The sequence below is a fragment of the Mustela nivalis genome (assembly GCF_964662115.1).
Source record: "Mustela nivalis genome assembly, chromosome: 17".
NCBI lineage: Eukaryota > Metazoa > Chordata > Mammalia > Carnivora > Mustelidae > Mustela > Mustela nivalis.
The window spans coordinates 49633856-49661620 of NC_139036.1; the positions used below are offsets into that span (position 1 = coordinate 49633856).

At 49.0% G+C, this 27765-nt stretch overlaps 1 protein-coding gene across 1 annotated transcript in view; it reads right to left on the bottom strand.

The window, feature by feature from the left end:
* Window positions 1–27765, bottom strand: part of PRKCA (protein kinase C alpha) — a gene marked incomplete at its 5' end in the record, with an annotated part of 383747 nt that overhangs the window by 58485 nt on the left and 297497 nt on the right. The window contains 3 exons of the mRNA XM_082706673.1: window positions 22467–22563; window positions 22832–22966; window positions 24062–24218. Of these exons, the coding sequence (XP_082562799.1) occupies window positions 22467–22563; window positions 22832–22966; window positions 24062–24218 (389 nt within the window). The remainder of the gene's footprint in view (window positions 1–22466; window positions 22564–22831; window positions 22967–24061; window positions 24219–27765) is intronic.

Consider the following 27765-nt stretch of genomic DNA (forward strand, 5'->3'; position numbering starts at 1 on the left):
GGCTGAGCTGGGATGGTCTGACCTACAGGACTGCCAATTCCAATCGGTTTAACATAACACCACAGACAATCTGCAATTTGTGAGTTCTATATAATGACGATGCACTAGCTTTGCTATGCGGGAAAACAGACAGACAATAAAGTCACGGGGAAGGGTACAGTCCTAAACTGCCAGCCCCCAAGTATGATCATACCCAGACTAGCAGTCCTTCTGAGAGGTGCTAACTTACCCTTAGTAGGAAGCCAAGCCCAAAGGTTTCTCTCCGGTAAGGAAGCTGAGAGTTAACCCTAATTCCGAGTCTCCTGGTGGGTTTATTCTAGAATTGTGGAGCCTCTGGGTAACCCTCTGAGGTATACCATCATGCTTCACCACATTCTGTTGTAAATGTGTCCATTTGTACCTATTTTGTGAATGCGTCTTCAATAATTTTATATCTCTTAGCAGAACAGAAAAATACGGCTTTGATGAATATATTTATCAAAGATGTTTTCCAAAGTGTAGCGAGAGGAATATGACAATAGAAGGTTCTACTTCTAAGATTCCAAGGGCAGACAGGCCAACAATGACCAACTATAGGGGCAAATGAATAACTGTGGGTTTCTTCCATAATCTTCTCCCTAAACGAACATGCCCTGTATTCAGAGTTTATCCGAACAATTCTGACAATGTAAGACTGATGGCATTTTGGTGCTTCTCCATAAACATGCGTCTCTGCCACATAGAACCAAGGACCTCAGCATCGCATCTCAGCCCTAAGGTGACATATTCACCAGCATCCACTGCAACATCCGTTAAATTAAGTTGTTACAGAAGAAGAAAACCACAAGGGGACCGAAGGCATTTTCAATGAGACTGTTAATAGAATATGGCCAGTGTATCTCTAAGAGCCATGAGTCATATCTACTACTTCCTACGCTGTCACCAGGCAACGGGTTAGGATGAGGGTACCTCATGGGCACTACAGCCTTTTGGGTAACATGGCGTCACTAAAATGCCCGATGTTCTCCAGCTGAATTATTTTTCCTCTTCTGGAACATGCCAAGCATGCTTGCCACCTGAGGACCTTTGCACTCTCTGCTCCCTCTGACCTAGAGAGCAACAAGACTGCCTCCCATCTCTGCTCGCGAGATGTTCCAACATTGAAGCTTCAGTAGGACACCCCACCTTCTCCTTCCTGTGGTGTGGATTCTACCTATTGTCTGTTTCCATTTCTCCTTCCCCCTGCAAGGAGCACAGGGGCCTGCTCTGTTCTGCTCACTGATGTATCTCCAGGGCCCAGGAGAGAGTCTGGGACATGGTGCTCCTTGAATCCTTTTATAATGTATGGATGCACATGTATACTGGAAAAGATGATCACTTCTCATGCAACCTTTTTTTTTTTTTTAAAGGTAGAATTACTGCCTTTAAAGAATTTTTACAACAGTGTTGCTTCTTGTGAGCATAGTAGTACTGGTTCATTTCAGAACATTTCACAGGCATGGATGGATAAATAAATGAATAAATAAAGAAGACAACCTAAACTATCCATAGTTTTATCACCCAGAGAGAATCATTGTTGCCATTTTGATGTATATCCTTCTAAATCTTTTCATGCTTTCTTCTTTGACATAAACAGAATTATATCATTTGCAACCCGGTTCCGTATGGTGTAAACTTTTTCTTTGGCAGCATTCTTTTGCCACATGTTTTTAGTGACTGCATTACACCTGCTATGTGGACCTGCCAGTATCCCCTATTGCTGGACAGCCACATTATTTCCAATAACACAGAGATGAACAATTTTGTATTCTAAATCTCCGTGCACATCCCTAGTCTCAATGGGCTGGATTCCTGATGTGGAACTGGCCAGGTCAAGAGGAATATGGCAAAGGCTGGTGCCCAAGGCCAGGTACTTTAATCTGACCATGAAGTGTTGGACAGAAAAGCGGGAATCCAAAGATCAAGGCAACCTGATTCCTCATCTTGGTTTCTTTTGGGTCTTGTGTCTAATTTCATCTAATCGTCCTTTCCGAACTCCCTTTCAGATCTGGTAATCCAACCAACAACTATAAACTGGTGGCATGCGTCCATGTGTTCCTCCTGTACAAGCACGCCAACACCAACTGGCTGGAATCTTCTCCTGGTGCCGGGGATCACAGGTGGCCGGCAAATCACAGGTGTGCATCATTCATTCATCTGTAGGGGGTTCTCAGGCCCAGGGACGGTCAGCCACAGAAGGGTCCCGGGAAAGGTCCGCTCTGCCTTTGGGCAGGTGCAGACACTGGGGTGTAGAGAGCTAACTCCACTCCCCATGGCTTTGGAGCCCTTGAGGCAGTACTGGAGGCAGGGGTGGGGGGGTAGAGAAACAAGGATGTTTCTTTCTTCTATACTCATCCTTGAAACTGGATCCCCAGGGGATCATTCCCCTGAGATGTAATGTTGGACCAGCAGCACAAGGGTGACAGAATTTTTAGTATTTGGAAGGAAGCTGGAGATATGCTAACCTCCGTCACCCATGTTATAGACGTGGCGACAGGCTAAGTGATGAGTCTCACTCTTGTCTTCGTCCCCAGGCTCTGAATCCAGACCTCTGAGCTTTGAATTCAGTGCTTGTCCTCCCATAGCAAGGGTAGGCTGAGGTCTTCTGTGAAGGGACCACTGTTGCGGTAAGGAAAACATGTGGCTCTGTCAGCCAAAGACCATCTCTGTTTCAACAACCCAGTCCTGCCATTGTCGTGTGAGAGTCACATGAGTGAGGGGTCCACGAACACCTGCACGGGCCACATTTTGGCTCGTGGGCTGCCGCTGACCTACCCTTGCCCCGTATCACTGCTGTTGGATGGAGACAGCATGCCCGTGTCTCCTTGTTAACCCAGCACGACGGCCACGGCAAAGACGACACACGGGAATTATCTGCTCGCTCTTCCGAGGCACTCGATGTGCTGACCTCCCTGGGGACAGGACTGTGCTGCGCGCAGGCACCCCACGTGCGGAGGGAAGGGCTGAGTCAGTAGAGCAGAAACGTAAGGAAACTACATTAAGTCATTTTCTTAATAAGAAATATTTTTATGGACACATCCACTTAGGCTGTCGCCACCGCTGAACGAATTCACAGGGAGCTGGTGGGCCTGTTGTCATGGCAACTGAGCCACAGTCTCCAGAGAAACATGCCCCGCCCCTGACACACCTGTGCCCTGTCCAATGTGGACAACGCGAAGTGCTTGGTTCTCTCTGTCCTGAGCGTCACACACAACTCGTGGCTTCCTGTGCTGTTTCCTGTGCAGCCAACCTCCTTCTCCTGCATTCCCCAGCTGTCCCCTCACTGTCCTCTCGGGCTGGCTGCCCCAGGGGTATCAGGTTGCAGGACTGGTCACCCTGATAAACCAATCCTGGGAAGGCATTGACCTCAGTCCTCCCCTGCTGCTGAGACTCCAGACTTGGATCAGGGTCTGAGGACCAAAAACTCGCCCTCAATTTTTCCCTTTGCAATAAGAGGGGGTCTCTGGGCCAGTGGGGCGAGGGGGTACACATCGGAAGGTGCCGTGTGAGGGCATGTGGCCGAGGGACAGTACTGTCAGAGCATGTCTCGTACTCAGTACTTCTGGGAAACCTCTAATCCTTCTGCCACCAGGAACGTCCCTCTTTGGGGTTAACGATGCACAGATTTACGAGTCTGCTGCGGCAGGGTCCGGAGCCCGGGAACTCCTAGAAGCTATCGGGGTCAGTGGTTCAGATGGGTCAGCTGGTCAGCACTGCTGCTTCCGGACGGTCAGCAACTCTGCTGCTGAGAAAGCAGACTGGATGTGACCGGGCTGGGGCCCAGGCAAGCCAGGCCAGACCACGGGGGTCCCTCAGACCTACAGAAAGCCTGGACTTCCTGCCTTGGCGGCACCTTGTCATAACATAAAATCGAGGAACAACTGGGAGCATAACGGGTTGATCCCAGCTTCAGGTCCGTCAAAAGAGTACAAAGAGAGTCACAAATTCCTATGGATCTTAGGTGTGCAACTTTTCCTGGGATCTTTCGTTTGCAAGTCTTGACTGCCCTCTTGTGGTGTTTTCCTTTCCAAAGCCCTTGCACTGGGACTGGGATCTTTGAGTAGCGATGTGTCGGAGATTCCCTGGGCCACCCTGCACAGGGGAAACTCCTACAAAAGCTCAAAGGAGACACAGATTGTATCTTTCTAGCTCTCCCTTTACAAAAGATGGTTCTAAATCTCCAACATGCAAGCCAGTCCTCTGAGAAATGCCCACCGTCTGGGCCAGAAGTGTGTTTTAGTCTCTGCATGTTTCAGGTCTTGAAAACAGCATCTCTATGGTTCTAGACCTAGGATTCCTGAATCTCCCCTCCACCCCACCCTTAGCCCTTCGACTGAGCTCAGACTTTGCCAGAAGCAGGGAAAAGAAGGCAGGGAGGGCTGCGAGGGAACCGGAGGGGCCTGGGGGAGCCTCTGTGTTTATCTGAAAGCACAGAACAATCTGGGAAATTCAAGGAAAAAGCCCACGAGGGAAATGCAACAGAAGCTAAATGATACAGAACAGCAGCTCCTGAGATCAACTGAAAACCAAAATCAAAACCCCTCAACACCAATAAAGCCTACAGCCCTGGGGAAAGATCCAGACTCTGCCCTCCACCCCTGTCCAGCTGCTTTCTCCCCAATACTAGATACGTTTGCTCAATTACTCCATTTTCTTTATTATAAAACATCTCTGACAGCAGCAAACATTTTGAAAGTGAGGTCGAAGGTAATTAAATTCAGCACACAATTTCCACCAACCACTGATTTCACCCTATCTTCACTGGGCGTTTAAAAATCATACCAGTTTCTAGCTCAGTGGGTTAAGCCGCTGCCTTCGGCTCAGCTCATGATCTCAGGATCCTGGGATGGAGTCCCGTATGGGGCTCTCTGTCTGCTTCCCTCTCTCTCTGTCTGCCTCTCTGCCTACTTGTGATCTCTGTCTGTCAAATAAATAAATAAATAAAATATTAAAAAAAAATAAAAACCACACCACTTTTTGGGGCACCTGGGTGGCTCAGTGGGTTAAAGCCTTTGCCTTCAGCTCGGGTTATGATCTCAGGGTCCTGGGATCGAGCCCCGTATCGGGCTCCCTGCTTGGCAGGGAGCCTGCTTCCCCTTCTCTCTCTCTGCCTGCCTCTGTGCCTGCTTGTGATCTCTGTCAAATACATAAATAAAATCTTTAAAAAAAAAAACAAACCACCACCCCAGTTTTTATAAATGGAGGGACTTAATTATAGCTCAATGGGACACACCTGCTTCCCAGGTTGGAGGCCACGGCACTGCTCTGGGCTGCTGTGGTCCCGCCTGCCCCCCAACGGCCCCAGGGCCACCAGCCAACAGGGAAGCAAATAGCAAAGGTATGTCCACCAGATGCGGACTGGAATGCCCATTACGGCTGTTGATTTCTCCGAGGCCTCAGCTGCTTCATCTGTAAAATGGACTGACTGCTGCCTCCCTCCTCCTGAGTGGGGAGACCTCCCTTCCTATAGGGACGGTGGCATGACGAGAGCTCAGGAGCTGCGGCCACACCAGAAGAGAGATTCTTCTGACAGGAGGCAAGCAGAGAGGGGCAGAGATGTAACAAAGGGACATACAGGAGATGGGGGAGGGGTCCCCACGGCCGTCGGGGGCCACGGCCAAGCAGTCCATGTGTGTTTGCTGTAAGGACTGGTCTCCAGGGCAGGAGTAGCCCCCGGAGGATGGGCTTTGGGGAGGGTCTGTATGGCTCAGATGGGGCTTAGATGCCTGGAGGTAGATGGCAGGGGGTCTTGTGTCAATAAGCCAGGAAGGGCTACTAAAGTTTAAATTCTTTCCATTGCTGTGAACCCACCGGTAGCTACAGGCTGCTGGGGCTTGGGGGGCAACATGGGTAACACATGGCTGCAGCCCTAGCCACCATCTGTGCAGATGAGGCTGCCCACGCACGGCCACTAGCCAGAGTCACGGACTGTCCTCTCTGCCTGCCTCCTCCCAACATGTCAACACAGAGAAACGGCCCCCGGGGGCCAGCCATGGACTGAGGACTGACAGGTCTATTTTCAAAAAAAGCCACAAGGTGAGGATTAGCTCCTGAGCAAGCAAGCGATGCCACTCTGGAAAGAGGTGTGAGCGACGGCGTTCCGTTTCCACTGCCCGGGCTGGGGCGGATTTCCGACAGACAGGTGACATTTTCAGGGAGCGTCATCTGTGCTTCTTGTCCTGAGACCCGTGACAGAAGGCACAGGAAACAAGTAGTGTACACCAACGCAAAGACAAGAGGCTTCACTGACATCTCCCGACCCTTCTCGTCAATGACCTTCATTGCTGGAAGGGGGAGGGGGTTGCTAAGCCTCCAATGCACAACTGGGTCTCCCGTCCCCGGGGTGCATGAGGAGGTGGTGGGAGGGGGCGCTCAGAAAACACGACAAAGTGTTCATTTTAATTTGGCGATGGCTTCTCAGAAAACAGCCATGTTTCTTCTCTCCTTGGGGAAGACGCCTGGTTCGTAAGAGTTGGGGGCAGGCAGAGGGAGGATGTGGACTGTGACAGCAGCAGCAACACGAGCCAGCTCACAACCCAGCGCTGTCCTGGCCACCATTCCTATGGCCTCGTTCAGTCCTCCCTGTGACCTAGGAGCCTAGGAGATGGAGAAACTGAGGTATGAGAGGTGAGCTAAGCGGCCCATGGTCTTACAGCCAGGAGGCTGAGCTGGGACTTGAACCCAGGCACCCTGGAACTTAACCAGGACACGGGGCTGCTTCCCTGCAGGGACAAGAAGGGAGCCTTGCCGCCCAGTGGGCAGGAGGGACGGCAGGCCTGAAGAGGGGACAGTCGCTCACTACAGCTGGGAAGGGCCGGAGTTTACCTGCCAGGAGGGGACCCAGGAGGCTTCCTCCCAACTTTTTCTTCTTCTTTTCCCTTCCCCTTCATTTCCCTTTCCAGCCACGTCTGAGCTTTGCTGCCATGCCCAGCCCTTCCTACACGTGGTGAAATAGAGCCCGTTACACAGATCATTTCTCCCTGGGACGACAGACTTGCCAGCCTCATCACAAAGATGGAAACACCCTGCTCGGGCAGGGGACATCTGGGCCCCAGGAAGGACCCGAATCCCCAGGTGTGAACCCACTTCATCATAGTAGAGCTTCCTCTGAGATAACGGGGCAGGACAGGTGATTCGTTTGCTTTTACAAAGGAACCATTTCCATGTCCTGGAAGGATCGAGAGGGGACTGGTCACTCTGACAGGGGACATTGCCAGGTGGCTCAGTGTGTGGGGCGCGGCCAGCTTCTGAAGAGGATTCTCCAAAGTGAACACACAGCATCACTGTGTGACAGCGTTTCAAAGACAAACAACGGGAGAGCGGCGACGAGAGAAATCGTGACAGATGCATGTTTTCATACACTCTGTAAGACTCGTGAAACCTCAGAGAATATTTTTTTTTCTTCCCTATTTCCCATAACTCTGGGTCACTAATTTCTGGTGGCCTGAGGGCACATCATGCCTGTAGTGTCAGATACAAGTTCTACAGAAAGAAACTTGAAAAACATTATTTACTAGATGTTTTCCTTAGTGCGGTGTTTTAAAAGGTGTTTCCTAAGTTGACTCTAGCTTAGGCTCGGGGGCGGGATTTCCCCCTTGCAAATTCTTCACCCAAGTCTTTGAATGTTTAGATGTCTCAGATGGTTCCAGTATGAATATGGTGTAACGATCCAGAATGGATTTCAATTATTAACAAAGGCAATACATTGAAAACACAGCTGGTACACAGCTCTAACCAGCTCCCCAGAAGAGACTGGTGTTGTTAGAAAAGATTACGGATAAAATTTTTGAAATAATTTACATGCACATCGCAAAGTTCCATTTGACAGTTGGGGGGAGGGGCGGGTAGAATGGTTGATTAGGTTATGAACAATTCCTTTGGGGAAAAAAATGAAAAAAAAATGGAAAAAGGAATGAAATACAGTGAGTAGCATTAAGCCAGGCATTAAGAACATCAGAAAAATCTGATGATTTCAGCCCATGATGTATTACACTACCCCTTCTGCAGAAAGGCACTCGTGTAGTGTAAGTACACCATATTGTTTGCATGCTCATGTAGATGTCTACATAAAATTGAAAATGAGTCTTAGTATGTGATTGGGGATATATACTGGCAGAAGGAGGGGAAAATGTGTGCTGTCGATTTAAAGATGCACTCTTTCTGTTCGTTGGATGCTTTAAAAACAGACTTGAACTTATCTTGAATCACGGATCGGAGATTTCAATTACTTCCTAGTTCATATAATCTTAAATGGACTTAATCTGGAGACAGGGAGGACGGGTATGCTCTCCGGGTGACACGTAAGGAGCGTTTTCCCCCTCACTGGAGGGTCGTGGCCATTTGGAGGGGAGCGTACTGACGGGGACACGCGTAGGCGGAAGGTTCAAGCCACCAGAACACACAGTGCATCCTTAAGAGCGGAGAGCATGGCTGGGGGGGGGGGGGTGGGTTTACTCAGGCTTGGCAGCCACAAAAACGTTTTTGTGGCAGGGAAGGTGGAAGAGGACAGAGTGGAGGAAGAACTACCTTTAAGAAGCGGACATGACATCCCTGCAAGAGACAGGAGAAAGGGGAAAACTGCGAGGTTAGTAGGGAGGACGCTACAGACACAGGAGAACAAAAAGCACCACGAGCCGAAGAGTACAACTCGAGAACAACACAGCAGAGGTTTCATTGCCAGTGCAGACAGAAGGCACGGGGAGGGGCAGCCCAGGAGGCCGCGGGAGGCTCCAACAGAGAAGGCAGGCACTGCCTGGAGGCTCGAGAGAGGCAGGTCTGACTTGGTCCTGGGGGGGGGGGGGATGGACCCTTTCTTGTTGTGTGCAGAACGAGCAGACTCGTGTCAGGCCACACAGAGCCACGGCCCTTCTCACTCTTTCTTGTGGCTCTGATGTGGCCACACGTGACATCCCATCACACAGCCCCATGACCATCATGATGCTTCCTTTGCTTAGGGCCGATCCAGATGGTGGAGTAATGGTGCCCCTGGTTCGTCGGTGTCTGAGGTAGCACACCGCTAGCTCCCCGCAAGCTTTACACACGGAGGTCGCCACTCCTCAGTAAGTCAGAAGAGAACAAAACCCACTTACCACGAAAACTACCCGTAACAAAATTAATTTTTTCCTTGATCATTCAGAAGACTCTTTGGAATCTTGAAGAGCCAAAGACCACTGGTAAAACATAGATTGGGCGGCTTGTTAACCGTGTTCTGGTTGCCTGAACACTAGGTGACCAGGTTTGGCCAATTTCTTTTGATATTTCAACTTCTGTCTAAAAAACAAACAAACAACCCCCCCGCCCCCCAAAAAACCCCTCCTGACTGGGTAACTTTACTTTTGAAAGAGCTAACATGAGAAGAATAAATTGAAACCATCTTAACAGAAAGCTTTGTACCAGGAGTCATGAGATGAGTCCTGCCAGTTCATACAGAGTATGAGTGTGGGGGAGAAAATTTGAGGAAAAGGCTGGTTTTCCAAACCCCACCTTCCCTGCCTGAAAAGGTCACCATATCCCCGAGCCTTAATGGAGAGGAGCTCAGAGACAAACAGATTGTATTGTGTGCTTGGAAGGGTTTGTCTACTAAAATAGGAAGCTGGTCAAATAATGAATTTTACATCTCTTTGAACAGGTACGGATAGATGAGCCTTGGTTACATCTCCTAATTATGGTCCTTTAAATCTGTAATCATGAGTCTATTTATAATTGTTCTCAAAATAGGCCATTTTATTCTAATCCCCAAAGGTCTATTTTAGGCCAGAGATCTTAATCCACATCAAGATTAAAGGCAACTAACAATAGCAACAAAAACATCCTTATTGAAATGTTGGTGCTGTTTCCAAGAACTTTAGAGGAAATTTAGTTAACATTTCTCCTATGCCTTTCGGATAGAGCTGCCCAATCTTTGCCTTAATACCTCTCGGGAGAGAGGACTTGAGGTTGGCTGAGATGCCCTGAAAATTACATGGTATGGCTTCAGAAGGTCCCACTTCCCACTTCCATCTGCAATAGGCCACCTTCTACAGAGCCTACTTACAAAATCCTCTGACGGACACTTCCGTATGGGCAGTTTCCCAGCCTTCCCCCAACCGCTGGGCTCTCGGACTCGAATGGACCTAGAAGACCCCTAAGCCATTTCATGCTTGGACATGGCAAATGAACCCAAATCCTTTTTTGGGAAAAAAAAAAAAAAAGTCAGGGGCGCCTGGGTGACTCAGTTTGGTTAAGCATCTGCCTTTGGCTCAGGTCATGATCACAGGGTCCTGGGATTGAGCCCCGCATCAGGCTCTCTGCTCGGCGGGGAACCTGCTTCCACCTCTCTCTCCGTGCGCCTCTCTGCCCGCTTGTGATCTCTCTGTCTCTTGAATAAATAAAATCTTAAAAAAAAAAAAAAATCAAGGAAAGGTTAATGGAGGGAATCAGCCAGACTTCCACAGACACTCTCCTTCCCCACATCCGTGAGCACTCCGAGGGAACACAGGTTGACCCACACTTCGATGTCGGCCGGGAGATGAGGAAGTAAAGCTCCTCTGTGCAGAGGCACAGAGGCAAGACGGTGAAGGTCTGAGAGCTGCCTCAGTGTTAACTATCCTGTTTTCCATAATGAACACAAGAGACACGGAGCTCATTGGAGTCTTGGGCACGGGCCCTCTCTGACTCCACCTGGTTGGCTTGATGAGGCAGGGAGAGCCACGATGCCTCGCACACTAGGACAATGGTCTTAAAAGTCAGAGACCTGATCCATGAAAAACAAAAATCCATCAATAAAACCAAAATAAAACACCCACGAACACCCCAGCCATCGGCTCCTGCGCCTCTCACATCGGGAGCTGCCATTTTGAGTTCCTGAGGCCACTTCGGCCTCACGTTAACGCCACGTCACGTCACGAGAGCCACAGTCTTCTCTGCAGTGAGGCTCGACTGGAGTCTCAAGAACTGGAGATACGGGTACTTGGACAAGGAACTGACCTGCGGCCCGAGTCGGACACCTGCTCATTCTGTTTACTGGGTTCAGGCTGGAAAGAAAGTTCGGCTGCTCCTTTACTGTGAGGGTCAGGAATATGACGCATAGAGCGGAGCCAAAGTAAAACGCGTCACATCCCCTGTTCCTACTCGGTAATGTTCTTAAGACATGCCATTCACCAGTCAGAAATTTCCCAAACTACTTGTTCCTGGAGCCACTCAAAGTATGGGAAAGGAGCTGGTCCATCTCTGGACGTGACCATATTCCTTGCACCTGGAGTGTTGCCCGAGGCTAAAGGAATTTAGGTGTGAAGGAGGGAGACACTCTGGGCTGCAGAATGGCCTCTCCCCGGAAGGCCTCCATCAGCTTCCTAGACACACAGGCTCAGACACCCTCCCCCGGGCTATCGAGGAAAGCCGAACGGGGCCTGATGTTTAAGATCTGAGGCCTCCAGGGCAGGGCTGGCCGTTTGCACTGTGGACGCACGAAGGTGGCAAATCCAACAGGTGTGTGCAGCAGGTGAGCCGTCTTGGTCTGCACAAGGAAATCTCAGACCCGTTTAAAAGGCTTGAGAAGCATGTTCGAATAGGGAGGCTTTGGAAAGCTTGACACAGAGGGGAAGTGGGGGGTCTCTGCAAGGGAATACAAGTGCTAAGGTGTGTGCCAAAGCATGGTGTGTGTGCGAGGGGGATGGGGACGTGGCATCACAGGGAGCAGGACTGAGAAGAGACAGGAGGTCTGGGTCCTGCTACAAACCAGCTCAAGTAAGGCTCTTCTGTGCTTTTGTTTTCTCTCCACCGCGGTAATTTTGCACCTCGCCCCCCCCCCCCCTTCGGATATGCTACTACTACATTATCAACTTCCTCTGAGAAGGACCAGACAGCACATATTTTAGGCTTTGGAGACCACAGAGCCTCTATTCCAGGGACGCAGCTCTGCTTTTGTGGCTGGAAAGCAGCCACTGACAATAAATGGACAAGCGTGGTTGTGTTAGTAAAGTCTTTCGATGCTCAAGGATGAAGTTCATCTAATTTTCAAGTGTCGCGAATACTACCCTTAAAAAAATCACTGAAAATATTCAAACCATTCTTAGCTCAGGAGCTGCATGAAATCAGGTGGCTGGGGGTCCGTTCCTGTGCCACTGGACTTGAATACTGGGCGTCACGGAGTCTGTCATCACCTCCACAACCACGGCAGGACACAAGTTTGTTCACCCATTATTCGACAGGTCACACCCTCCCCACCAGCGTTTCTCAAACTTTAAGGGGGACAGGATCCCTCTGGGCATCTTGTGAAAATGCAGATTCTGACTTCAGTACAAATCTAGAATGGGATCTGAGAATCTGCATTTTATAAGCAGACTCCATGCCTGGTGTGGAGCCCAAAGTGGGGCTTGAGCTCACGACCCCGAGATCAAAACCTAAGCGGAGATCAAAAGTCAGGTGCTTAACTGACGAGCCACGCAGTTGCGCCCTGTATTTCTGATAGGCTCCCAGATGATGTTCTGGCTGCTGGTCCATGTGTCATACCCAGAGTTAGTTGCAAGATCTGAAACACAAGTGGTCACTTTTTTTTTTTTTTTCCCCAGGCTACTCAGGGAGTTCAGAATCCTTGGGAATGTCGTCCCTAGATTCCCAATTCTAATTCTTTGTAGGACATGTTCCTTGTGAAAACAGCAAACAGCATTATGTTGGGGGGGGGGTGGGGTGTTATACTTATTCTAGGCTTTTCTGTTTTAAGGGGTTTTGACTTCTTTTTTGGTGCTTGGGCTAGAACCACAGGGACCAGTGTCGGTGCTTAGGTACCGTATCTCTGTTGCAAGGGACACTGGCTCTTCCTTCCTTCCAACTCCTGACCTGCGAACTCCCTGTACTACCAGGCCTTGGGTGCACACGGATGGCTGCTTTTAACATTTACTGTAGGCTTGCCCTGTCTATCGAACCAGCAACATCCACCCATAAGCCACCCCCACCCCTGCCCCGCCGCCCACAGCTCCAAACACAAGGCTTTTTATGTCAATTCAGGAGTCCATTAGGATGGAACAGATAACTAGAATGTACAATCTTTTTCTGGTTTCCCACCAAAGTCATTTCCATAAGAGAAATTAAGCTGAAAACATGCTGCCAATGCTAGGCTATAAATGCATTCACCCTCCCTTGCGGACTAATCAGAAATAATGTGCAGTTGCTTTTGGGAAGCTTTCTTTGAGCCTGCTCCGTTGAGTGGTGGTGCTAAACTCTGCTGACAAGGATCTAATGAATGTGTGACAATGATTTCAAACATTGAACTTTGTCCTGTTTCGGCTTAAGAGTTTGCTTCTAAGACAGAGCTGAAATACAAAGAATAAAATATCCTTCAGCTGATGTGCATTTTATAGACTCCCCCCCCCCCTGTTTAATAGCACACAGTTCAGAAAGTAATTAATTAAGCCATTTAGGGACCAGAATGAATAAATTAAAAAAAAAAAAAAGCAGAATCTATATTGGGGCACATAGATTTTGTGTTTTGGGTCCAAAAGGTCACTGGAAAGTACTCAGGTTTCCATAGTAACAGTAGCAGGCCTGATCAGATCAACAAATAGCTACAATTTATCTGAGGGTCTCCAGTGAACTATTTTCTTTTTTCTCATCCAGAGAAGAACACTCTGAATTAGATAAAGTCTTCAAAGACAATGGAGGGCTTCTGGAAAATCCAATTTCAGCAACAGTAAACAGGAAAATGTTTGCTAGCTCTTTCTTCACATAACCTAGCAACGGAGTCTCATCAATGTTGACTTAAATACTTTAATAGTAAGTGGATCACATTAATTTGTTAATCAGTAATAGGGATCATCTCAAAATGTTTCCCCGGAATAAATAAAAGTAGATACACGTGTGTTCTTCAGGAAATCTGCAGTCTCCAGGGTGCTGCTTCTTTCTAGTAGTTTCTGGACCTCAATCATGAGCCCCACAAAGCAGCTCATTCTCATGGAACACGTGCGTCAATTTCATTTTGGCTCCTTTCGTTATAGACCCTGCTATGGTTCCGAACGGTCACAAATGCAAAACCGGGAGGACACAGACCTCATGGAAGCCACGGCTAATCCTGCCTCAGGGTCTGGCCAAGGGACATTCTGTAGAATCTTTTCAAAAAAGTCTTTCAAATCGAACATCTGAGCCATGGAAAGTTAGTGTCCTTTTGTTTCCAAAATATCTGTGAAAACTAATGTAGCTCATGAGTTCACAGCCCTTAGGTAATATATTTAGTCTAGTCCCTGAGGTAAAGCAACTTTGTGTCTAAAACAGAGGGCTGGGTGAGAGCTCTGACCCTCTGCTCACATCTTTCCAACTAACCAGACATTCTCAATACATTTCACTGGGACTTCTGGGACGACTGTAAGAAATTTGTATTATTAAATTATTAAGTAACTCAAATATTGTCCTAGCTTTGTTACATCCTTCTAATAGTTACTTGGTCATGCCAAAAATACACACACACACACCCCTACACACACACACACACACGCACACACCCTTATCTGGGTCCAGCAACATGCTCAGAATCCCGAGAGAAGCCACTTCCTAAAATCCAGTTCTCTTGGATACAGATGATGTATAAGCCCAGGAAAAATATATTAGAAAGTTACTGGTTTTGCATTTCTTTTTTTCTTAAGATTTTATTTATTTATTTGACAGAGATCACAAGTAGGCAGAGAGGCAGGTGGAGAGAGAGGAGGAAGCAGGCTCCCCGATGAGCAGAGAGCCTGATACGGGTTCAAACTACCCTGAAATGTTGCCTGTATGGGAAACTGAGCCGCAGCAGAGCGGGTCGGGGAGCCTGCCGCTGAACTGAAGTTTGAACTGCAGGCTCTAGAACGTGGTGAGTGTTGGGACCATCAATCTACTGGTCTGTTCTCGGGAATGATTCCCTGTCCGAACTTCTCCAAGCAGCGTTCTCAGATGCTCATGCCTCTCTGCAGCACCTCTTTGCACACAGAGGTGTAGGGTCAGAGTTTCTAAATTTTCATAAGTGTCAATCTAAACCAAATCTGAGTAAGCCCATATTATATAATCAGCTATGATGAAAGCAACAAATAAACAAAAAAAACCAAAACCCCCAAACCCCCCAAAACCCCAACAGTCCTGGCTAAGCTTTATTGAGCACTTACTATATGCCAGGGGCTAGGCTAGGCAACTTACACGAATGAGCTCCTTTAATCTCCACAGCACTGCTCTGCAGCAGACACTACCATTATCCCCAATTCACAAAGAAAGGCCAAATGAAAGATTAGAGAATTTAAGCATCTGATGCAAGGTTACTGCAAGTAAGTGGAATATTCAGGAGGGGAAACCACGACTATTTCCACTTGTGTCCTCTTGCTAAACTATCATGATGGAACATGGAGGAATGTGCCCAAGTTCATGGACCTGGGACGTGGACAAGCCAGGGTCTGAGCCCCAGCGGCAGGACCCCTGGGGCTGGGGTTCGCGCCAGGATGCAGAACCACCCCTCAAATGCAGGGGTCGGAGTGCTCAGCAAGAAACCCCCTGGAGCTTCGCGGTCCCTCGCTGTGCTCCCTGCTCTCCTCCTCTTTGTCCCCATCAGCAGCACACTGCCCGCTCCCGGGAAGGGGGGGGTGGGAAGTGGCCGTCAGGCCCTTGCCCTAAGAGCAGCTGCCACCCTTCACACTCGATCACAAGCTTCTCTGGGTTCTCTGTAGAGAGCTCACAAGCAACACCACCATTGAAAAGCGTTCATCTGGTTCTCTTGCATCCTGGCACTCGGGAGAGCTGTCTAGGATGTCACCTGCCGGCTCTCTAATGGGACGTTGCTTTCCATGATTTTCTGACAACAGAAATAGTCCATGCAGACAAAGCCCAAAGTGCACTGCCTCTTAGCGATCTTAATTCTGCTACAAATGTGTCTATTTTGCCTCTTAACTTTTTTTTTTTTTTTTTTTTTTTTTTTTTAATGTTAGATGTTAATTTACCCAGGAGTAGAGCACCTGTAGCAGGCTAGGACAGAAAAAAGACTCAGGTGCTTTTAGCTTCTCACTCTGCTCTACTTTAATTCTCTAAAACAGATGACGGAGACAACGAAAAGCCTCCACACTCCCGCAGAAGACAATGGCGTGGCCTCCTTTAAGGAAAGCTGCTTGGCTTTTTTTACAGCAGCATCTTCAGTAACGGCAAACAACATGTGCAGGAGACCAGCAGCCCCAGGGGTAGGGAGGAGTTCACTGAAACTCCATTTGTAGCTAGACGTCATCACAGCACAAATCAGAGACAGGGTCTGTGATACCGGAGCACAAGGAGAGAATTCGGGTTTGACTGTTTTGACTCCTGAAATGTGACGTGTGAAGAGGCAGGTGGCTGGTGGTTTTCCTGGACTCCTGAGCCTGTGCTCGGGTGTGGTGGGCCCGAGGAACCTGGTCCGGGGCTCGGGTCATCAGCCCTATTGTTCCATTTCTCTATGGGGAGGATTGGGGCAGAAGGTGTTGGTTAGAAAGAAATTGCTCCAAAGGAGAGGGGCCAAGCCTTAGGAGAAAGGCACTGCCTCTGAGAGGAAGGGGAGGGCAGTGAGGAGGTGTGTGACCGGGTTGGGGGGAATAGGACCCTGGCAGGAAGTGGCTGACTCCAAAGGAGATAGTGGTCTCACAATGGGCCTCTCTTTTTCTTCTCCCCTAAACCTTCTCCCTTGTTCTTATTTATTTTAAAAAGAATTTTATTTATGTGACAGAGAGAGCGAGTGAGCACAAGCAGAGGGAGAGGGAGAAGCAGATGCCCCTCTGAGCAGGGAGCCCGATGTGGGGCTCGATCCCAGGGAGGAAGGAAAGGGTTAAGGTATAGACAGGGAGAGATGGGGGGCCCCTGGCCGGGCTCTGGGACTACTCCCTGGGGGCAGAAGCCCTAAGCCCGAGTGAACAAGAGATAAGAACACAAGCCACGTGGTTCTGAATGCTGGGGACTAATTTTCTTCGGTGGCTACAGTGTATCATGGAAAATGACCAGACCTCAAAGAAGTAAGTCATTAAGGGTGTTATCAGTAGTCGGTACTCAAATCAAGTCGGCACATGAATCTCAAGGCCACAAGCTTCCCAGGGAGTTCTCCATAAGAGACAGCCCCTAGAAGTCCTCGGGGGCAACCCATTCGGGACCCCTCTCACTCCAGGGAGCCGCTTCTGTCCTTTCTGCTCTCACCTTCACTTAATAAACTTTCACATCACTTTCCCTTTTGTGTCTGCGAGATTCATCCTTCAACTCTGTGAGACAAGAACCCCGGGATCCAATAACACCAGGACCCGGGGATCCTGACCTGAGCTGAAGGCAGACGCTTCACTGACTGAGTCACCCAGGCGGCCCTCCCTTGTTCTTGATTCTAGCACATTCCCAGCTCTGGGGGTGGTCCAAGTGGCTCAGGGGAAGAATCAACCAGACTGATGTAACACAACACAGAGACGCTCAAGCTCACGAAAAACCATGGAGACGGATAATGACCAGAAGGTCTCCTGGAATGGTTGTCAATGAGGAAAAGATGTGCTCAGAAGATGCTTTTCTTCTAACTGGCCAGTTGAATGCCAGGCGTGACTCCCTGGGCAAAGTTCAAGAGGGGAAGGATTCAAATCCCAGATTTGGTGAAAGATCCAAAGGGCGTCAAGACACCGACAGAAATGTTGGGAGTTTCCTGGGAGCGCCATCACCAGCAAACCAAGGGCGCCATTTTTGGGGTGAACAGGACGTACTAGAAGCTGATGCTACACTTAGGGTCCTACATGGGATCGTTCTCGGTGTGGTTCATGGACGGGCTCACTTTGAAGTCTTTGCTCAGGACCTTCTGCCAAACAACCGTGCTGAGAAATGTTAGTGTGGACGGTCTCTTCAGGCTGAGACTCCTTTATCCCCCTGAAACCTTGCTTCACCCAGAAGCCAGTTACACCAAGTTCCCAATCCACCTACACGCTGTGTTCCAGAAACCCATCTAAATGTACATGAAGATCTATTTCCCCATAAAACAATGTTATAAATGGTGATCGGGTTTCATCAATACCCTTCTATTTCATGGTGTGGCTGGACTACAGGACACAGAACCAGTCTACCATTTAGAACATGATTTCAACATTAAAAAAAAAAAAAATGTTTTCCCCAGAAAGCTCCAGAAGTTTTAATAAAAAAAAAAGTGGTCTCTATGACCCAGTTTCTGCAATGGACCATGTTGAGGATGATGATAAAACACTTGTATGAAAGTCTGTTTTCAGGAAATTTCTAACAACAACCTAATTTCCTCTTTAAAACAACACCATTAAGGGGCGCCTGGGTGGCTCAGTGGGTTAAGCCTCTGCCTTTGGCTCAGGTCATGGTCTCAGGGTTCTGGGATCGAGCCCTGCATTGGGCTCTCTCCTTAGCAGGGCACCTGCTTCCTCCTCTCTCTCTGCCTGCCTCTCTGTCTACTTGTGACCTCTCTCTCTCCCTGTCAAATAAATAAAGTCTTAAAAAAAAAAAACCCACAACACCATTAAGTAAATACTATTATTATTCCTATTTACAGTGAAGGACATGCCCCGGGAAGCCACGTGGTTGATACGCGGCAGAACCAGGATCCGACGCTGCATACAGTCCGTGGGCTGAACCAGGGGCTAAACCATGGCTTATGGGCCAAATCTGGTCTGTCACCTGTTTTTACAATAATGTTTTACTAGCACACAACTGTGTCCCTTTGCTTACACCTTGTCTGTGGCTGCTTTGATGGCACAAAGGTATAGCTGAGTGGTTGTGACAGGAACCTAGAGGCCTACAAAGCCTAAACTATTTATTATGCGACGCTTTACAGAAAGCGTGCTGGGCAAGGGCTAACCAACCATTCTCTGGGCCACGTGTCTCTCTAGCGCTGGCCATGAGCCTCATCACAGAGGACAGGGGCCCAGAAGTAGGAGGAAGGAACAGGAATCCAGAATCTTCTCAATTGTGAGGGGACGTCCTAGGGAAATCACTGACTAGCACAGGGGTTAGAAAAAGCTTATTTCTCAAGAAGCCTCCTGCCTCGTTCCCAAAAAGATCTGAAGCAGGGTCCAAAGGTACAGACAGGAGCTCCATGGACAGGAGGAAGCTGTTTGCTCTATTCATTGCCGGAGCTTTAGTATTGGACAAATGAACAAATACATGAGCTATGTTTGTGAATCAGGAACTGTGTGTGCTTTACTTGAAGATGAATGGGGAACGGACACACTGTCCACGAACACTGAGCTCAAGGTTCTGATTTGTTTTGTCTTTTAGGCAGATAAACTGCTCAAGGGGGACAATGCATTAGGGAGTTAGGTCATTTCCAACCATCTTCGGATTTCTTTGCCTCCTAAGAGCTTTACTCACTGATCATTCTGTTTGCCGGGTTCTAGAATCAAATGATATATTTGAAATTTTTCCCCCCATGTTATTAAGACAAATGCTAACGCGGAGGCATAGCTGTCAATGCTCATTTGTTTGGATTTTTCTTCCATCAGATTGAGTGACTTTCGATTCGAAAATCACAACCTCACTATTAACTCTTTCTAGAAACCAGGGCTGGACACAGAGAGAAAAATCCTATAGACTCTAGCTGGCATATGACACCCTGAGTAATGCCTGTTCCTAAAAGGACTAGTCATCATGCTGTATTTCATCCAGACATGAGTCACCACGGAACTTTAAATTAAAAATTTCAGCTGAATCATACTGTTACCAGAGGGCGGGAAAGTCCTTCTGGAAGAGCGGGTGGGGGAGAAAAGGACTCGGATGATGGAAGGTCAGTCAGGACGGCAAGTATATGGAGAGATGTGGACAGAGAGGCGAGTCTGCAGACACTGGGAAGCAGTCATACCATGGCCGGGGACGGAGAGGGAGGGAATAGGGTGGGTGTTGGAGAAACGTCTCCAAATTGCACCCTGGTGCCAGGCGGCAGCCCGTTTGGGAAGGCTGGCTATGACCCAGAACTGCTCAAAAGTGGACACAAGTCTTTGTGCCCAGGCACGCTGCTTCCCGACACTTGGATGCTGGAGAAGAATGAAAAGTTTCACGTTTACAGACCTCAACAGAACACTGCTCCGTGGTTAATTCCTGCCTGAGATCAGATCTGAATGTTCCCTTTCAAATACAACACGACAGCTGTGGGAAAATTCTCAGCATCTCCTTGACCCCACCATCAAGGGGCTTGGTCTCCTGCAACGCTAAGGAAATGAACCACTGCAATTCCAGTAAAATCGAAGGATCTGCACAAGGTTTAAAGCAAAAGCTGGGATGTAGTCCAGGCAGGTGCTCTGAGCACAGAAACTGGAAGCCGGACAGCAGAGGCTCATGGCCCTCACTGCACTTGCCCTTGGGCTGGTAGAACTCCATCCAAAGTACATGGCCAGGAGGGAGCACCACACACGAGGCCTCTAACGAGCCTCTAGAGAGAAATGCAATTCTGGCCTCAAGCCCTCTGACCTAGCCCCCTACGCACCGCCCCTTCCCCCTGCCTTTTTTTTTTTTTTTTTTTTAATTTGGAGCTCTGACCTTTACAAAAGCTAGACTCACTGCCCAGAAAAACAGGAAGGTTACTCACCAGGAAGCCATGGAAATGAGGCACAAAAAGTGGGTCAATATGTCCCCATCAGCAAAGCAAAGTCTCAGACATGTCCAGGAGTGGCCTCCATTGTGATGCCCCAGTGCAGACCCTCCCTCAACTGGGTTCTATACCAGCAGTTCCTGACCCGCTGGTTTTTGCTAATGACCTACAACTAGGGCAGGAAATTCACCGAGACTCTGTTTAGCTTCTAGGCAATCTCTCCTGCCTGGGACATGGGAGTAGTGCTGGAATGTGAGGTCCCAAAACGCTCTGGAAAGGGTCATCCTTCACAGAAGTGGTGTGATGTCAGGGGTGGGGCTCCTGTCCTGAGCTTTGAGGGGGAGGTGGGCATAGACAAGGGAGGAAGTGATGGAAAAAATAAGGAGAGAGATAGCCTTGCTGGATATCGGATGTCGACACTGGAAGGTACCCCAGGCCTTAACACATCTTTGCACTTGAATGCCCTAAATACTACCAGGTCCCTTTGGAAAGAACTTCACTTTATACATAAATGCATTTTTTTCCTCTCTCTCTCTCTTTTTTTTTTTTTAGGAACAGAGATTGCCAGCTGATTTCTACTGGCTGAAATTTACCTGTGTCTACAGCAATAGAGTGTTTGTCTTATACCAAGCTCTGAGTTTTAATTAGCTGCCAATATTAAAGGGAGTCGGAAGATGTCAGACTAAAAAAAAAATTGGCTTTTGGCTTCTCTCGAAGAAGCACAGGACCCTCCTCTGGGCACGGCAATAACCAACTGGCACCAAGGAGCAGTGGCGGCCCCCGGTCCCCACCCTGCTGTCACCAGTCCTGAGACCTGCTGCTTGCTGCCATTTACTTACATTATCTGTGACTCATTTATGCTCCCTGGGGCACCCAGGCTCACAGCCCTGACCTTAAGCATTTGCCATCAACATCCACCTCCACCAAGTATCAGCCTGCCAAAAGGCACTTTGAAAGTTTTTATGTTTTACAGCCTTAAGAATTCATTCCATCTTGATATGATCTGTATGTTTCTTTGGGACAAACCTTCATTTCGGAGAGGGCAACAACAGAGAGAGGAAAAACAAAACCACTGGAATCTCATTAGTGTCGACATTTCAGCCACAGTTCAGTATCTCTGTGCACATGCGTGTGTGTGTGTGTGTGTGTGTGTACACCTGTTTCCTTAGGGGATGGGAATTCCAGTGAATCCTAATTCACCCAAGGAAGAGAAAGATTCCAAAAGAACTAACCGGTTACACAGACCGTGATGGCTACCGTATCCATCCCTCAAGCAGCCAAAATGCAGGTGATTAGAGAAACAGAAAAAAATGAAAAATGATGATCTGGACCATAGGGCAAGTGCTTGGGAGAAAAGAGTCTGGTGAGCAGAGACAAGCATGGACAGAGCAAAGACCACGAGGGAGGAAGGGAGGGCAGAGGCGGAGGGAGAAAGAAGACAGAGGAATCTGGGACGGAAGGCAAACACCGACCCTCGATAGGAAGGAGACAGAGAGCCGGCCTCTTCTCCAGATCTGGAGCAGAAATGATGATGCCGGCCTGAGAGCTTAATTACACCCAAACCACCTCCCGAGTTAATGCCAAAATGTCCTCCTGCCATTTGGAGAAGCGCAGCTCTTCTTTCTAATGAGAATACCACATTTGGAACCTGGCCTGTTTCCCCGCTGACGTGCCAGCCCATTTCTTATGCAGAAACCAACCAGGCTTATTCCTGGGATGGCTCTAGTCCCCACTCACAACACGATAATAGGCTTAGCATGTTAACACAGCTTGCAAAGGGAGGGGGTTGTGCAGCACTTCTGTTTTTAAATAAAAGGGAAGGTGAACGCTTAAATTCTGTCCTCCAGCACGGGTGACCACAAGACTCGGGCCCAGCCTGAGGCCAAGCTTCCCAAAGGAAAGGCGTTTCCAGAAATTTCGCTGACGTTCTCACCTCGAACTTCTGCCTGAGCTCCACGTTGCCTTCTTCGTCCCCTTCTGGAATGGGCACATTGTAGTACTCACCTTCCTCTTGGTTAAGCAGCTTGTACCTTGGGGGAACATGGAGGGGGAGGGGAGTTAGGAAAGCTGTACGAGTTAGGAAAGATTGTACGACTGATACAGCAACTCACTCCTTCAACCTCTGGACGGGCTGTTTCTGAAATGGGTCCGGTGGGGACACTATAGCCAGATAATCTCACAGTCAATGGTCATTTTGGATGGATGCCGGCTTGTCTGCAGAATCACCAAGGGCTCTAACGTTTTCAAGACTATTAACCTTTAGTTGACACGTACATATTCAACCTTGGGCATCCTTACCATCCACTGGCCGGCATCTTCATCAGCTCTGAGACTCCAAAGGAAAGGGAGCCCATGAAATCATTCCTTGTTGTTCGATCCCAGTCCCAGATTTCTACGGACAGTCGTCGGTCTTTATCCGAAGGTTTTAATTTGCTACAAAAGAGAGAGAGCGTGCGGGCGCACACACACAGACACACAGACACACACACACACACATGGTTATGTAGACCATGGTTTCCTGAGAGCCAAACCCCAAGGTCATGATAGCAGTCTGAGATTAAAAAAACCAACAGTATATTCAATTCATTTCCTGGGGCTCCCCACTGCCAACAGAGTACCAGCCCCCAGGAGCCAAAGCTCTATACTAGCGGTTGGCAAACCAACACCCACAGGCCAAATCTGGCCCGCCGCTTATTTTTATAAATAAAGTTTCACGGGAACACAGCCATGGGATTTTGTTTACATATGGTCTATGACTGCTTTGATTCCAGAATGGCAGAGTTGTGTGGCTGCAACACAGACTGTATGACCCAGAAAGTCTAACGTATTTACTAACTGGCCCTCTTCTAAACTTGCCAATATCTGTTCTCTACAAAAGAACTATGTTTCTGGTCATCCAGAGAAACCACTTCCCGTGTTCTCGTCTGCAAGGAGGACCACTGGTTTGTGCTCAGCCACAGGTAGTGCCTTCTTACTCCGGGGGGTTTTCTGCCACTCCCTCCCCTCCCATGGCCTCCTTCCTGCTGTCTTTTCTACCCTTTCTACCTCTGAAATCCTGGCACTCCTTTAAACCCCATTTTAAATGTCACCTCCTCCAGGAAGTCCTCCCTGTTTAAAGGTGAGGATGATCTTCCCATTTTGGGGGCAACAGCATGTGACTCCTGTATTCCTTGTTTTACAAATTATTATTCACATTTTTACCTTCCTTCTCCTAGAATGCTCAAAAGAACTCAAGTCCACCAAGAAGTGGGACATGCTTTATACATTTTGACATCATCAACATAAATGCCATTTTTTGTACACAGTAGATATTGATAATAATTTGGGGCCTGCACTGGATACTTGGTTACCATCCACCAAAACAGGTGACAATAGCAACATCTAAGCAGTGGTCTGAGGAAGTCTGAGGAACGAAGTGATGTTTAAAGACATTTATAACAGGCCTGCCTCATTCTCTCTCATGGGGAGGTGGGCAGGTTTGTGATGTGTGGGGAGGGAATTCGACCGGGAAGAGAAGACAAAACTTACAACGTAAAAGACTCATTCCACTGGGGGTTTAATGTGGAGCGGATAGTTTTGGTTTTCTGTTTGCTTTCATTCTTGGGATCAGGAATAAGTTTCAGCTTCACATAAGGGTCTGAAAGCCCATTTGGATCCATAGGAATTAGATTTTTTGCATCGCGTACTGTGAAGAGAAAAGGAAAGAAGATCCAATGTTATAAAAAGAGAACTGACCTGGGTTGCCCAGTGGCCCGTGTCAAGATCAAGCTGGACGACAGAGACGTCAAGATGGTGTTTAAAGGGAGAGGAGGTGAGGACCCAAAGCCTCTGATCTTTGATATGAGAAAAGCTGCCTGCTGTCATTGCTGCCCAGATAACAGGCCCCACATGGGCCCTGTGGTCAAGCCGTAAGACACAGCGTCGGCCTGGACACCTCAGATTAGAAATGCCAAAGCCTGGGTCCCTCCCCAAAGTTGCCACAACAGAATCTGGAAGTAAGAACCCTGGATGCTGCTTGCAGCCCTTCTCCAGAATTGGTTGTGTGCCTGCCCCCCTGCCCCCCTACCCTCCCAAGAACCAGCCAGCCTAGTCCAAGGCACTGCATCCCTGGGGCTTCTGAAAGGATCCATCTCTTTTCTTTGAAAGGGCCAGTGACTTCCAGTCTGGCTGTACATTGGAGTCCCTCGGGAGGGGGTTTAAAAATCCCAGTGCTGGGATGCCTGGGTGGCTCAGTTGGTTAAGTGTCCGCCTTTGGCTCAGGTCATGGTCCCAGGGTCCTGGGATTGAGTCCTGCATCAGGCTCCTCACTCAGTGGGGAGCCTGCTTCTCCCTCCCCCTGCTTGTGTGCGTGCTCTCTCTCTTCTCTCTCTCTCTCTCTCGGACAAATAAATAAATAAAATCTTTTTTTATAAACATTTTTTAAAAAGATTTATTTATTTATTTGACAGAGAGAGATCACAAGTAGGCAGAGAGGCAGGCAGAGAGAGAGAGAGGAGGAAGCAGGCTCCCTGCTGAGCAGAGAGCCCGATGCGGGACTCGATCCCAGGACCCTGAGATTATGACCTGAGCCGAAGGCACTGGCTTAACACACTGAGCCACCCAGGCGCCCCAATAAATAAAATCTTAAAAAAAAAAAAAATCCTAGTGCTCATGGAGCACCTGGGTGGTGCAGTCTGTTGGGTGTCCGACTCTTGGTTTCGCCTCAGGTCATGAACTCAAAGTCGTGAGATGGAACTCTGCATGGGGAATCCGCTCTCAGCGGGGAGCCGGCTTGTGACTCTTTCCCTCGGCCCCTCCCCCTGCTCTCCCTATCTCAAATGAATCAATAAATCTACAAAGAAAATGTGCAGGACCCACAACAGAATGAGAACCTCTGAGGGGCGTGGTCCACATCCTTAAGAGCTCCCCAGGCGACCCCATGTGCCGCAGGAGCAGGAGCCATCAGCACGTACAGCTGTAACACAGAGTATATCCCACCGCTGCGCTCGACCCTGTTCTACAACGTGCACACGTGTCCCCAGACCAGCGGCACCCGGGACATCTGCTTTGCACTCATCAACGTGGGGAATCACAGGCCCCACCCCAAAATTACAAACTCAGAATTCTCACTTTAACCAGACCCCCAGATGATTCCAGCGCACACCCTCGACCGAGACGCACTCAGATAGGAATCCAAAATGAGGAGGAGGAAGGGCTGCTTCAACCACAGAGGGAGGCATGCTCAGAGACGCAGCCAACAGGGGCTTGTTGTCTCTGCGGGAGGGGGTGACATGACTGCGCGGAAATGAGATAGGTCATTCTCTGCCACCAGGAGAAGAGGGGACAAAAGCCTGAGCCTGCCCACCCCAAATGTCTTCCTCCCCATCTTCCGAGGGCATCTCCCCCAACATGGCTGACGCTTCCCATCATCTGGGTCCCTAATTAGCCAGACGCCATGAGCACCCATCTAAGGGTTCTCCCAGTATAGCCGCTGGACCAGCAGCATCGGCCCCACACTGACTGAGTCCGAACTCTAAGGGCAGCTGCCGTGGTCTGTGTTACCAAGCCTGACTCTGATGCATGGGGGAGTTGGGGAAACACTCCTCAAGCCTATCAGTAGAGATCATCCGTTTAGGGTGATTGTGAAATGACGTCCTTAGGAGGTGCTGAGGAGGGGATGGAAGGATGTGAAAGATACTGGGTCCCTGGACGTTGTCCTAAGAGAAGTCACAGACCAGCATTACCCGTTATATCCTGGGGACACATGGAGTCTGCACACCTGCTGGCGAATGGCCTTATGCCCTCCTTGTCTAGAAGCCTTAGCGCAGGCGGGTGACAGGACCGTATCCAAAATGGTCTGAGTGGGGACTGGGCTGGCTTACATCAACTAGCCATGGAGAAGCCACGGCTCTGTTCCTCATAGTCACTTACGCTTTCCAAGGACTTTTTCCCTGCATAATATCTAATCTCATCCAACTGGGAGAGGGTAGAACACAAGCAAGCATGCATGGGCTTTGCAGGTCAGCACACCTGCTTTCAAATCCTGCCCCCCTCACGCACTCCCAAGGAATGGGAAACGGAAGTTCCCGAGCCTCTGTTTCTTCCCATAGAAAAGGGAAGAGGGGCTCATTCCCGGTGATACAGGATCACTGGGGGAAGCCAATGAAATCATTGTGCAGAACGTGCTTTAGACAGTGAGTGGAATGGGAAATGGAGGGGGAAAAGAACTCTGCAGAGTCCCCCACTGCCCACAGCTCACGAAGAAGGTTTTCCAGTACAGTGCAGAAGATCCAGTCTCCTAAAACAGCAACCCAAGTACCGCAAAAGATGAAAAGTTTGAGCATAAAAATAGAGGGCTCCCATGAGGAATGGGAAGGGGCCAAAGGTCTCTTTCCAATTAAGCCCTGGAATGAGAATCAGATCCTTTGTCAAAGGCAGCGGCAAAAGCCTGAAATGTCTACCATGGAGGCTACAGCCAGATAAGCTAATGGGGAAGCAGAAAGGTCCGCCAAGAGTGTTGCCAGTTACAGCACGATTATGGGTGCTGGCTTTTTCATCTTCAATTTCTGGTCCTGACAGCCAGCACACACAACATCATTTAAGGCTGATCTCTTCTGAATGGTGATGAGTTACAGTCTTGATGGGATTTAAAGCTGTGAGCTTCCTTCGGAGCGATAATGATTGAAGTGGAAAATAAAGAGAGTTATCAATTCCAAATGTCATTGAAGTAGACAGTGGGTCCAAATTTCAATTTCCCACTGCAGCCGAGAACAGCCTGCCCGATGAGGACGGACTCATCACATGCTGGGGCGCGGCGGACTTGGGGGCTCCCATCAGCTCAGACTGTGGGCTCTGGGGCCAGGCTGCCTGCACCTGAATTCCGGCTCTGTCGCTCCGCAATGCCAAAACCCTGGTGCAAGAACCATAACCGCCCGGTGCCTCGGTTTTTGCATCTGCGAAATGGTACCTCCCTGGGAGGATTGTGTAAGCTCATTCACGTAAAGTGAGAGGAAAGGGGTAGCACACCGAGAGCCCAGGAATGGTTATTCTCACTGTCGTTGCTACAAGCTGCTAGCCAAGAGCACAGCCATGCAGGCTGAGATGCTCAGAAACTGGACTGACAGCCTACAAGTCGGCAAGCGGATGCCGTGAAGACCAGCCCAACGTGGAAATTTTCTAACATGGTTGTAGCTGCGTGGGGCCGGCGGGGTCATTAACCTGAGCCGCAGTCCTGGAGGGCGTCGCTAACAGGG